We start from the raw sequence: 13603 nt of genomic DNA on the forward strand, positions 1-13603 counted from the left end.
TTGTCAGTTGAGCCGAGATAACCTTCCTTCTCCGCTCAGCCGCCACAATGACCTCGGTTTATGTCACGACCCAACCTATGGGCCGGACCAGCACTAGGACCTGGGCCAGCCTAAAGCCCCCGAGGCCCGTAGTAAGCCTTAACTATTCATTTACCCAACTCTAAGGCCCATTTGGGCCCAATATCAAGAAAACAAACGGACAGAGTCCGGCCATAAAATGGACTTTCCAACGGAGAGTTTTCGACTCACCCGACCTGTAAACATAATAAATACTCAATTAGGGAGCTCAGCTCACCCTCCACATACTCATATCCTCATAAAAATAAATGGGAGCTCAGCTCCCTCATCCAATCCATCAAACATGCATATCATTATACGTTTACATGTCCAACATGATAATAATATTACAGACCATACTCAAATAAATACTTCTAACAAATGCGGAAATTCTAGGAGTAAATAAAATGACACAAATATTGATAAACAACCTGCGAAGTAGAAAAACAGGTTAACAAAAAAAAAATCCTCTGTAGTTTAAAAAAATATTGAACAGGAGTGAGCGTTCGACTCAGAGAGTAAAATATCAATTTTAACCATAATCTCTATAACTATCTAAAACTAATGCACCCTGTAGAGTGAAATGCAACATCAACATCATTTTCACATCATAACATCAAAAAGGTAATTTGGAGCACTCACGCACCCTGTAGCATCAATCATAATATATGGGAGCTGATCCTATACATTTCTCTTAAATCCAACTCGGTGCCTGAAGAACTCAAGCCGAACTTTCGCTTAATAAACCAAATCGTAGGTCCCAGCGAAGAACTCAAGCCGTGACTACCCCTCGAAGGATCGGGTCCCAGCGAAGAACTCAAGCCGTGACTACCCGTCCTGTCCATAGTCCACACCACATCACACGCACACCAACGCACGCACACTGCTCCAAATTACCACAACAACATTCATGGCACGTTAACAGTTATGAATGCAACATAAGTCGTGCCTAGAGTTTAACTATATAATATATGCATATAAGTGATGCATGGGCATGCTGAACATATAATAATATCGAAATTACAATTAAAATTAATATTTTACTCACAGACTTGACGATGGTCACTGAGGCGGCTGGGCGGAGGAAGAAGGCTGTCCCGGCTCACCTGACAATTTTATTACAATCATTTAATAAATTTGACTCAATACAAACAAAGAAAAAGACCAATACGTCCTAAGTCGTGCCGAAAATCCGGCAGAGTCTCCCCTATACCTAGGACCTACCCAACCTGCAAAATGGCTCAAAACACACTTCTATATTTACAATCCATATATCCACAGCTCAATCATATCACACAGCCCCTCCTGGGCCCATCAAATCAATCATCCATCACAGTATGTAATATTTCAATTTAGTCCTTATAATTGACCATTTTTGCAAAAACTGCCCAAATAAGCTCTAAAATTCTAAAACTTTGCCCCGCGGTCCTTAGCAATATTACTAAGCTATTGCAAAAAGAATCATAATTTTCTAAGCTACCACGAATATTTTATGGATTTTTAATCCTATTTAAGCACTAGAAAATTATGAAAAAGCAAGGTTCGGGTTTACCTTTGCCAATTCCGACTTCGGGAACGCGCTCGGGACGTCTGACAATGGGGGGCTAGCCAAAACCTCGGTCCAATTCAGAGACTTTTCCAGAACTGTCTGTTCGCCGGAATTTCGCACTCGCCAATCGCCGAATTTCCGCGAATCGAGGATACCTACACGAAGCCCATAACACGGGGGTTAGTACATAAATTTTTTCAGAATTTTCTAAGCTCATTAAATGCTCGGAAAAACACTGCGAAGTTCCGTGGGACCCACCGAAAAACAGTGTCAGAAAATTTTGAAATTTATGTCGCCACGAAGCTCTCGACGAGTGGAGCGTGCTGGTACCCTCGGTTTTCTCGTGGGATTCACTGTTTTCGAGAAATCTAGCCCAAAAGTCGAAATGGGTTAAAATCTTCCCGAGCAAAAATCGGACAAACCGCTCGATGGATTTCGGCGTTCTTGGTGTCTATGGAAAGCTCTCGCCGAGTAGATGATTTTAGACACAAGACTCGGTCCAATTGGTGGCCGGATCGGCCGGATTTTGGCCGGAGAAGCCGAAACACCGCCCGCGCGAGGGAGGGAATTCGCGCGTTTGCTGGGCGGCGCTACCGGGAGGTTGGGTGGCGCTACTGGGCTGGGTGGCTGGGAGGTGGTGGGCAGGGGAGGGAGGAGAGAGAAAAGAGAGAGAAAAGGAAGAGGGAACGACGCGCGCGGGGAAGAAAAAGGGAAGGGAGCCGGTCCGATTCGATCGGTCCGATCCGGTCCGGTTCGATTCGAAATACAAAATTTTAAATTTTCACTCTGCCTCGAGACCGAAAACGAGGTCCAAAAATTTCGAAAAAATTTCAGAAAACTCAGAAAAATACGTAGACTCCAAATATATTTTTAGTTTTGCCACGTGGTCTTTAAATTAATTTTTAAAAATCATCAAAGTTTATATTTTCGGAAAATCGAATCCAATTTTTAAAATCCGAAAAATCTCAAAACAATTCCTAAAATTTAAATAAAATTAAAATACCAAAAATGCTCATAAAATTTAAAATTTTGGGGTGTTACAGTTTAAGTCTGTGAATAAAATATTAATTTCAATTATAATTTCAATATTATAATATGTTCAAGCATGCCCATGCATCACTTATAAATATGTATCTATATAGTTAAACACTAGGCACATTTTATAATACATTCTTAATTGATGAAGTGACATGGTTGTTGTTTATGGTAATTTGAAGCAGTATGCGTGTGTTGGCGTGCGTGTGGTATGTGATATCAGATATGGATAGGACGGGTAGATATGGCTTGAGAGACACTCGCTGGGACCCGGTCCTTTATGGATAAGTAGGGGTAGGCACGGCTTGAGAGACACTCGCTGGCCTCCGCATTTGATTTATTAAGCGAAAGTCCGGCTTGAGAGACACTCGTTGACAGAGGTTGGATTAAGAGAGCTGTATAGGGGATCAGCTCCCATATATGTACTGTTTGAATAGTATTGGGTGTGTGAGTGCTCCAAATTGCCTTTTTACTGCTATGATGTGATTTGTATGAAATTTATGATGATGTTGCATTCCATTACTTACGATGCATTAGTTTTAGATAGCTATAGAAATTGTGGTTAAAATTAGTATTTTACTTTCTGAGTCGAACGCTCACTTCTGTTCATCTATTTTTTCAGGTTACAAGAGGATTACTTGTTGTGACTACCTTGCTCTTCTTCTTCGCAAGTCAATTAGTAGTATCTAATGTATTTTGTACAATTGAGTTAAATTTTAGACTTCGCATGTGTTAGGAGTATTTTAATTAATTTGGGTCTATAATATAATATTGTGTTGAGTTTGTAAGAATATTAATTATATGCATGACTGGATTGGATGAGGGAGCTGAGCTCCCATTGGATTTTATGATATTATGAGTATGTGGAGGGTGAGCTGAGCTTCTTAATTTATTACATATTATGTTTACAGGTCGAGTGAGTCAAAAACTCCCTGTTGAATGGTCCATTTTATGATCAGACTCTGTCCGATTGAATTCTTAAAATTGGACCCAAATGGGCTTTATAATTGGGTTGACGAATAGTTAGGCTTACTACGGGCCTCGGGGGTTTTAGGCTAGCCCAGGTCCTAGTGCCGGTCTGGCCCATAAGTTGGGTCATGATAAGATGAGAAAAAAAATTGAAAAAAAAATATGAGAAAAAAAGGATTATAATAAAGAAAATATATGAGAAAAAAATGAAAAAAAAATGGATAAAAAAAATGATAAAGAAAATAGATGAGAAAGAAAAGGATAAAAAAATATGTTAAAAAGGAAAAATTGATGAAGAAAATATAAGATAATGAAAAAGATGATAAAAAAAAGTAGAGAAAAGAGAAGAAAAAAAGAAAAATAATTAGTGAGGAAAAAAATGAGTAGTAGTTTATATAAGTGAATTAATAATCGATTTTAGTAATCGATTATCGGTTGGGCCGATAATTTTTTATTTTTTTTAAAAAATGGGCATAAATTTTTTGGGAGAAAATTTTACAACTTATTCGCAATTGGTTGCTGTTAGCAACTGATTCGCAAATCTATTGTAAATTACAAAAAAGATAGAAATTTTTTAGGAAAAAAATCAGTTTCAAAAATCAGTTATTGTTAGCAATTGATTCATAAATCGATTGTAAATAAAAAAAAAAAGAAAACAAAATGTTAATAGGAATTTTTGAGGGAAAAAAATTAGTTGCTAATAGTAACTGATATTATACGGTTGCAAAAATTAAAATTAATTGCTGTTAGCAATCAATTTGCAAATCGATTGTAAATAAAAAAGAAAACAAAAAATTAAATGATAATTTTTGAAAAAAAAATTTAGTAACTAATTTTTACAACTGATTGCAAATTAATTGTTAACTTTGAAGTTAATTAAAATAATTTTTTAATTTAATAATTGATTCTCTAAGTTTATTTTTGTTAGCGATCGATTTTAAAATTAATTGCTGCTAATAACTGATTAGATTTTAATAATTAATTTCTTAATCAATTATTAATTAATTTCAATAATTAATTACTAATAATTAATCAATTTTAAAATTAGTTACTAATTATATATTTAAAATTTTTTTAATATTAATTAATAATTTATTTAATAATTAATTATAAATCAATTGTTAGTAATAATTAATTTAAAAATTAATTATTAAATTTTTAAAAATTAATTATTTTATTAAAAAAATTATAAATTAAATACAAAATTAATTATTGTAATAATTAATTACAAAGATGATTTTTTTTTTCTAGCGCCTACAAAAATTTTAAAGCGCAGATAAAAACGCACAGTAATAACATTACTCATAGAGAAGACTTACTGTAGAAATTTATTAGGTATGTTCTGACAAAGACCAAAGACTCCCTCCTTCCGTATTAATGGTTAAATGACAGAGCTTGAGAGAAACGAAACGTGAAAGTCCCTCTAATCCTTTTTTTTTTTTATTTTTTTTTATACTTTTAATTGCTCAATCTGATCCGTAAATGTATATGAAAGAATATTATTTTATCAACTATAAATAAATTACTGAAACCACTTAAAGCTTTAGCTTACACATATATTGATTTTATATTAAAAATTACAAGATTATTTAAATCGTACTTTAATTTGTAAATTATTAAATATATAAGAACACTTTACTTTTTTTTTTTTAAAAAAGCAATTTAACTTTTGAATTCTTCATAATTTTGAAGATTTGATCGATATAATTTGTTTAATGAAAATTTAAGAATTGACTCTATAATCGATATATTTAGATTATCCTTAAAAATAAAAAATAATAAAAAATTATCAAAACATGTGAAATCTAAGTCAAAACTTGATCAACCAGATGACAGATCTTTTAGTTAATTTGTTTGTTTTTTTTTTTCTAATTTTTTTTATAAAACTAATGTCGTTTTATATATTTGACAGTTATTATTTAGTAATATGTAGCAACCTTCTAAATGGAAAAAAAAAAAAATAAAACGACAATGTTTTATTTTTTTTTAATGTTTTAAACGCAATAATAATATCTGTTTCTCTAAATATTTTATAATTTAGAAAATAAATTATAGAATTTGATTAAATATATTAAATTATTATATTTCTGATATATAAGTGAACAAATTAAAATTAATTTATAAAAATTATATTTATCAATGTAGTATTAATTTATTATTATTATATTAATATTAATTTATAAAAGATCATCAATTGCATAATATAAATATATGAATTCAATATACTAGTATTAAAAAATTAATATACTAAGATTAATATATAAAAGAATATAAATTTCATATTTATTGAATATTATTTAAAATGAACGGCATTTCAGGTTAATTCCAATTCAACATTAAATTCTTAATCTTTTGCTTTTATAAAGTCTCAAATTGGACGGGTAAAAAAGCCATGAAATTCTTACATTATTTTTTTTGTTAGAAATAAAGTTTGCAGAGACTTAATGATTTGATAAGAAAGGTAGCAATCCAAGACTAAATGCACATTTTTATGGACAATATTTAACAAGTTAAGAGCAACCATATCTTTTTTTTTTTTTATATATATATGATTAAGTTAGATTGAAATTTGAAGTTGAGACTTTATAGCACTGAAACCATTCTAATACCCTTGAGGTAAAAGCTCATTCATAGGAATGACTGTAATTTACTCTTTTATTATAATTTAATGTTTTCTTGCATTTTACATGTGGAACCATACTTTTCTTCTTGTCTATAATGTGTGTTGTGTGAATTAAAATTGCATTCCTGTCATAACATATAGCACATTAAAAATCAATGCTTTGCAAGCCTTCCCTAATTAACCTGCTAATTATATGTCTCACAGCATAACACAAGTGGAAGTTAATTATTGCTTCATTTGCGACGCAGCCACCAGAAAAACGGGAAATCAAAAAATCCAGCAAAAGAAAAAAGAGAAAAATTAGTGGTTGCGTATAAAGGTTGAGGATTTTCTTTCCTATGGGGTCAACATTTTTTGGAACAACAACAGGTTTATGGTCTCGGATAATGTTGTTGATCACTCATAGGCTGGTCATTGTTGATTGGAGGCTTGTGACGGGGACCTCCCCCTCCTGGATAGTCTTTATTCATCAAGTTCACAATTTCCGTGGCAGCCTTGTCAAGAAGCTTTTGGGATTCAAGATTCTGAGATGAACTATCAAATTCCTGGGGATTTGGAATTGTTGACCTTGACGAACATTCCAAGCGGCTGCCTGTTGTAGTTGAAACTGGTTTGGAATATTGATAGCTTGCTTGGTTGGGCCTCTTGGCAGGAGCTTGCTGGCTTCTGGCACTCCCTGACTTCGCCTTCAACAGTCTACTTTCGTTCTAGATCAAGAAGAGAAACACATAATTAACATGAAATTAAGACGAAAGAATTAATAGGCATCTCAGACAGTAAGGGAAACCTGGTCTTTTAAGCTCTCTTGTGAGGACTGGTGGTGCTTCTTTGAAGCGTATGTTCTCTTTCCTGCATTCAAACATTCAAATAATCAAATTGAAACATAACAATAGCAAGAGTTTTGCCTTTAATTAGCCAAAGTAATTAACGAACTCTGCCATAGCAGTAGGTTTAAACATTCCATAATTAATTAAAAACCGAAAAGGATGATCTTTAAAATGAAAATGGAATTCTATTCAATGTAAATTAGATGTGTACTTGCGTACATACAGGTACGATACTTCGCACTTGCACTCTCTAGAAAACCCATCAAAGAAAACAAAAGAGAGGGAACATATATGAAACCAAAATTGACAAAGATAACAAATGGCTATCTTTATGAGGCTTATCTATTGTTCTCCCTAGCTCTCAGTTATTCTTAGGAGGGTGGGGTTTTGGCACATGATAATCGGCGCTGAAAGCCGTAAAACGAACCCTTTTGTCCTTCAAAGGATTAGACCTCCTATCACTTGTCAATTTACATTTCCCATTCAAAATTCCCTTCCCTGACCTAAGGTTACAGTTTCCTACAAAATGAGCTGCACCTGAAATCTTCGAGTTTTCTTTGTTTAAAGGTTCCTCTTTCATCTTTTCCCTCAAAACCCTTTTCATCAGCATCATTTTTCTTCCTCTAAGCCTTGTGTTGCTAACTTCAGCAATGGCAACAGGAACACCATCAGAAATTTCCTGGTAATAAAAAAAATCAATTCTTTCAGGATTGCAACTTCATTATTGGGCAGTTTGATTACAACGTTGTTAATTGAAATTTACCAAACTGCGCATGCTTTCATCCACTGCAAGCTCACTGCCCTTAGCAAACACTGGTTTCTCCTTTGCTAAAAAAAGTGTGGAATAAAATTCATTAATTAAGCATCCTTGAAACAACTTAAATTGTAAACAAACTAATTAGCAAGAAATTAACTAAAGGAGTGGTTGAAGTACCTTGGCGGCCTTGGCGGGTAATAATGGCGGCACTCGAGTTTCCTACACGTAGCAGAAGAATGAACACAAGTAGAAAGCTACTAAACCTTGTGGACATCATTTTTGTCTTTCTTTTCTTCTTTGGGTATGTTTGTTATCAGACAACAAAAGAGAGGAATCATGTGAAAGATAGAAGAGGGGGTCTATATAAAGTCCAAAACAGGTCAAAGTTAGGGTTAAAACTTCTAATAAATACTATTTGTCTTCATTTTTCTTGATAAAATACTTGACATGTGGTCGCTTACACTTGGGGAAACTCAAAAGCACAAAGGATTGTTCCAAAGCTTTGAATTGAAATAGTTATTTTTGCGGGTTTGCTTCGATATGTTAGAAAAAAGAAGCATGACAGCGTGGGATTGAAGATACGGGTATTCAGCGCCTGTCTGCCGCCATGCATGCAACGAGGAAGTTTTTTGTGTTTTATAATGTTGCTGCAGCTCTAGTCCCCATAGAAATTTTTTTTTTATGTCCATCATAAGGTAAAGTAAGAACTAAGAAAGAGATTCATGGCTGCCCCCCAAGTTGTCTTTTGGCACAGTTTCTTATAGTAGTGGAAGGTACCCAGGCTACTATCGAATAGTCCTAGAAGAGAAATAATTTCTTACTTGATTATCCATTGCTTAATTATTGATTAAGCTGGGCGTGACTTTGACTGAAGTTTTGGCAAGTCATAGAATAAACAGAAGCATATATATCGATCTAGGGTTCTGTAAAGTAATTCAAACCCGAAAATACTCTGTTTTCATCTTCGTTTGCCCAAAGAAAGTAGCATGCATGTGGTTGCTAGGCTAGCATGCATGTTGGTATACTCAAACCAGAAGATCTCTCTGTTTTCATCTTCGTTGGTCAAAGAGAGTAGCACATGTATGTTAAAAGTTTCCCAAGGCAATCGTTTTCTAGTTCCAGTTTTCAAAGTAGTTTATAGTATTTATTAATTTACGAAACAGATTAAAACTTGATACCAACTAATTGTTTATCAGATTATAATCATTATGCTACCATCATTAAACTTATAAAACCTCCTGATAGAGTATTCGATTAGCAGTTCTGTTCAAAAGAGGTTAAAACTGAACTTTGTGATAGAAAGTGTAGATCTCAAAGAGTCAAGTTTGTGACCGATAGAGGTTGAAGAACATGGGCAAAATTATTACCCTCACTAACCCATCATGATTTTTTTTTTATAAGCAAGTTATTTTATCATTATTAATAATATATTCAAGAAAAACTTTAGCATATGTCATCCACTTAAAACTCAACCAGTAGACTTCTCTAATATGCCCAACCTAAGAGGACAAATGCTAAGTGAAAAACCTAGATAGGCACGGTACAAAACTCGATAAACAAGAAAACCACAATGCAAAACAATTCAGCTAGCAAGAAATAGCTTAACCATCAATTGAAAATTACAAGCAGAGCCTAAAACAGAGACAAGGAGCCAGACTTGCGGTAAATCAAACCTGTCAAACTCAAGATCCAAGCTGAAAGCAAACTGGAGCCAACTAACGAACCCCCTGAATACCTAGCAAGAGAATTTAAAAATCGACAGAGTGTAGGGAGAATGCAGCCCAAAAGTGCCATAATGACCAAGGAATTGCTGCAAAGTTCAAAATACATAAAAAGACACCAAGAAAACATAACTAGCAGCCAAGAAATCACGAAGACATCCAAAGCAACAAAAAATTCAAAAATCAAGGAGAGACAAAGGCCAAGAGACAACCCACAAACCAGAAATTTTGCTCCACTATCCTGAAAAAAAATTAAACCAAGAGAAAATCCAGAAAATCAAGTAGTCAGCAGCACCTCTATTACAATCATCATCAAAAGATGGTGAACTCATGAGCCGCAAATAAAAGAAGCAGTAGCAGCATCCATACATTAGAAGATAACTAAATCAAATGAAAGCCACAAAATCCGTATCATGATTAAGACATTGCTTAGCAAAACTATCGCCTGCTTAGCAAAACTGTCGGGCGCATAATTTGCTTCACGAAGAAGACGTTTGAAAGAGACACTTGGAAGGACATTAATGGACTGAACAATTGAATTAATCAATGAACTGAGTTTCAATGGTGCTAAATCCAAATGAGTAACCTATGCAATTACATTTGAAGAGTTAGATTCTATAATTAGAGAAACAGAACCACTACGAATTTCTGGCAAAAATAGAAATAGCTCAAGAGCCTTTTTGAATAGCTTTTAGTTCTGGTACATTTGAGTCTTCCAAGCCTGTTGGGTAAGAAAATAAACAAACAAAGTTGCCAATAGCGTCAATAATATACCAACGTACCAATTGCACTTTTACCAGGTTTACCCAACGAATAACCATCTACATTCCATTTCCAAACATGTGCAGGGGAGCAGACCAAGATAGCTGTGGGCGGGATTTAATTGGATTGGTCCAGCATCTGATTGAAGCAGACAACCCCAATAGGTCCAAACAAGAGAAAGGAAAGTCCGCATAGAGAAAGTCTCTGCGGACTTGTTAATGAAATAAACCATAATTATTACTCCTTTTTGGATTAATACCAATTGTGTCCTCCCACTTTATAATGCACGTAGAGAAAGTCTTCAATTAACTTTCACCCTATTATGTTTGAAGTTATTAATGTATAAAATGTGAGACAGAGATGTTCTTATGACCATAAAATGAATTGCACTTAATTCCATCTCATAAAATAAATGAATAATAGTCTAAGCTAGCCAACACTTTTACTTGATGTATAAAATTAATTCACACATCTTTCGTTTTTACAAAATTTATGAAAACAAATTCGCAAGCCCTGAAATATATATTTTCTATTTTGTTATATAAGATAATTAATTATTATTTCATTCCCATGGTAATTAAATAATCTTCCAATCAAAACGGAAAAAAAGATTGAAAAAACAAAGGGGATCTTTGTAATGGAAAACCCAAAGCAAGCAGTAATAATGCCATGGAAGAACAAGCAGTATGATGGTCTCTCGACTCTTGGCTAGGAGAGTTTTGTACCTTATGTGTACGGGAAAGGAGTTTTAGTTTTTTATTGTGTTAAGCTTAGGGATTCTAAAGTAATGTGGATCTGAACAAAGTGTTCAGTGTAAATTTTCAGAAGATGAAAAAAAAAGGGCAATTTGGTGTTGAAAAAGTTGAACTCGGTTTAAAGAAAGTTAAGCTTTTGAGAAATAAAACAAAGTTTAATAGAATCCAAGAATAAAACAAAGTTCGAGTTATTGGAAGTCTTGCCCGTGATAGTTAATTAAGCGGTTCAATTTCTTAGCTTTTTTTTTTTTTTAATATGCAAGTGTAATTTCTTAGCCTTATTGGGGTGTCTCCCTCCAGTCTTTTAGACGAAAGATTAAGCGCTGCAAGATTGACCAAGTATTGTAAATCTGCATGGATAGGATCAGACAGAGGGTTGGGGAAGAGATGAAGAGTCTGCAGGTTGCTACAGTTGGATATATAAAAAGAGATAAAGCCTTGGAGGGAGAGGTTGGTTATGGTAATGGAGAGTTTGTAGAATTGGCCATTGCTGCAAGCAGCACCAGAGATAGGAGTTAAAACTGAAACATGGGTTTGCAAGATTGGGATTAGTCCAGTTTTGGAGTGAATTTGTTGGGGTTTTTGAGGATTGGATTCATCGTTTGGATCTGATATTGAGAAAGCAGTAAAGCTTAAGTATATATTTTGGTAGATATCAAACACTAGTTTTTTACAAAAGATTAGAAAGGAGGAAAAAAAAATGCTTCAAGAATGTTTTCGGTATAAAGAGGAGAGGATACAGAGAGGAAAGAAAAGGAGGGTAAGGAAGATGAGAAGTTGGATCGCCATTGATGGAGGATAATTATTATTTGTAGTTTTCCAGTAAGACATCTGGATTTATTATTATTATTATTAATTTGGTTACAAATTAAGGGAAGAAGAAGAAAGAAAACTAGAGAGCACAAGTGCATCAAAAAGTCAGTGGTGAAGTTGTAACTTAAGAACTCTTAAATCGAATGAATCTCTTACCACTTAAATCAACCAAATGAGGCTGTAATGTTATATATATTATTTTGTAAAAATTAATCATAAAAACTCTTATGAGAGATATATATTAGTTACAAAATTATATACTTCGTATATATTAAATATGATTTGGGCTAATTAACCAAAAAGGGCTGTACACCTCCCTCAGGTTTGTTCTTCTCCCCTTCCACTAAAGCAAACTTCTTTCATCCCTCAGCGTGAACTTTTATTACCTTTGCTCAAATGTTATTTCATTTTAGTATTTGATAAAAAAGAGAAACTTTAGATTTCTATAATCATTTGGGAAAGTTGTAATGATTTTTCCCCCTTCCTTTAATGCTCTTCAGTTGCTGAGTAAGTTAGGTGTATGTACCTTTCAGATTCTGAAAAGAATGGAAGAAAAATGGCAGGGGCTGGTGTGGACACCAGTGTACTTGATGATGAGGCTTTCCATATGGAAGCGACTCAGTATAGATGTATCCTCAGGCTGATTGCATCAGGCTGCAACGGTGAGTTTGCACAAGCAATTGATTTATTGTTAGCATTTTTTTTCTCTTTGTAGCATAAGTCCATATGAAACAAAATATAATCCAAAGCCTGAGCATTATGCTTGCTTGTTGGTTGTTTCAGGAGACGAGCTCGCGAGAGCTGCTGAACTAGTAAAGCTTTTATCACTAGAAAAATCAGTGGAAGGAGCAATAAAGCTTGATACTGCCTTGAAGCTTACTAATCTGGCAGAGCGTTTCAATAGCATATTGGAGGTAAGCCATATTGTTATCTGAATAAGGTTAGTCAACCAGACAGGAAATTTTTCTGTTCTCTATCTCATACGGTAATTTACACCTGTTCAACTCATTGCAGGAAATATTGCTTAATGAATCCAAGGAGGCTCAAAATCACTTCCTGCTAAACTCGAGTAGTGTTGTGCCTATGAGGTCTGATGTCACAGACAACAAACAAGGCTTCGTCTTCACTGGGAAAAAGCGAAGCATTGGAACCTGGTATTCCATTGCCATCACTACTGTCAGCCCCTCTGTTTAGCAAGAAAGTGAATAAACATGACGAGGAAAAAACTGATTCGAACCAAACTCCAGGTGGGCAAATTGATTTTGATGCAGGGAATACAGAAAAGCTAAACAATGCTGGAAATATGAACCGCGTGGGACAGGTGAAGATTACAGAAGTTTTGAAGTACAATCTCTACGTTTCCCAAATCCATTTTTAAAATCATCAAACAATCAAGAAACAGCAAAGACAGAAGATTTTAATCAGTTTTATAACCCGCCTAAAACTAAGTCAAAAAGTCAGCAGAGCCGGCATAACAGTTTGGCTAAAAGGTCATAAAGTCAAAGAGTCAAGTCTGTCTGGTTAAAGGTCATGGCAGATGATTAATCCGAATATTTGATGGCTCGGTTTGATTAGGCCGAGTGACACACTAATCAACAGAACCGAACATCATATTGTTCGGACAAAACTGAACTGAGCATTAATATAACATTAAAATTGTCAAGCATTAGAGAGACTGGATGCTTGCCCAATATACAAGAGCAAAACCCAACGAAGTATTGATATGGAAATCAAC

General features: G+C 34.4%; 1 protein-coding gene across 1 annotated transcript; it reads right to left on the reverse strand.

Annotated features, from left to right (window-relative positions):
* Window positions 1-6439: 6439 nt before the first annotated feature.
* On the reverse strand, window positions 6440-7937 carry LOC131175608 (uncharacterized). The gene is made up of 4 exons (XM_058140300.1): window positions 7824-7937; window positions 7598-7739; window positions 7021-7082; window positions 6440-6940 (listed from the first exon to the last, which is right to left on the reverse strand). The coding sequence occupies exons 1-4, from the start codon at window positions 7833-7835 to the stop codon at window positions 6605-6607; spliced, it is 552 nt and encodes a 183-aa protein (XP_057996283.1). The 5' UTR covers window positions 7836-7937; the 3' UTR covers window positions 6440-6604.
* Between the last annotated feature and the right edge of the window lie 5666 nt (window positions 7938-13603).

This window comes from Hevea brasiliensis, chromosome 17 (assembly GCF_030052815.1).
Source record: "Hevea brasiliensis isolate MT/VB/25A 57/8 chromosome 17, ASM3005281v1, whole genome shotgun sequence".
Taxonomy (NCBI): Eukaryota; Viridiplantae; Streptophyta; class Magnoliopsida; order Malpighiales; family Euphorbiaceae; genus Hevea; species Hevea brasiliensis.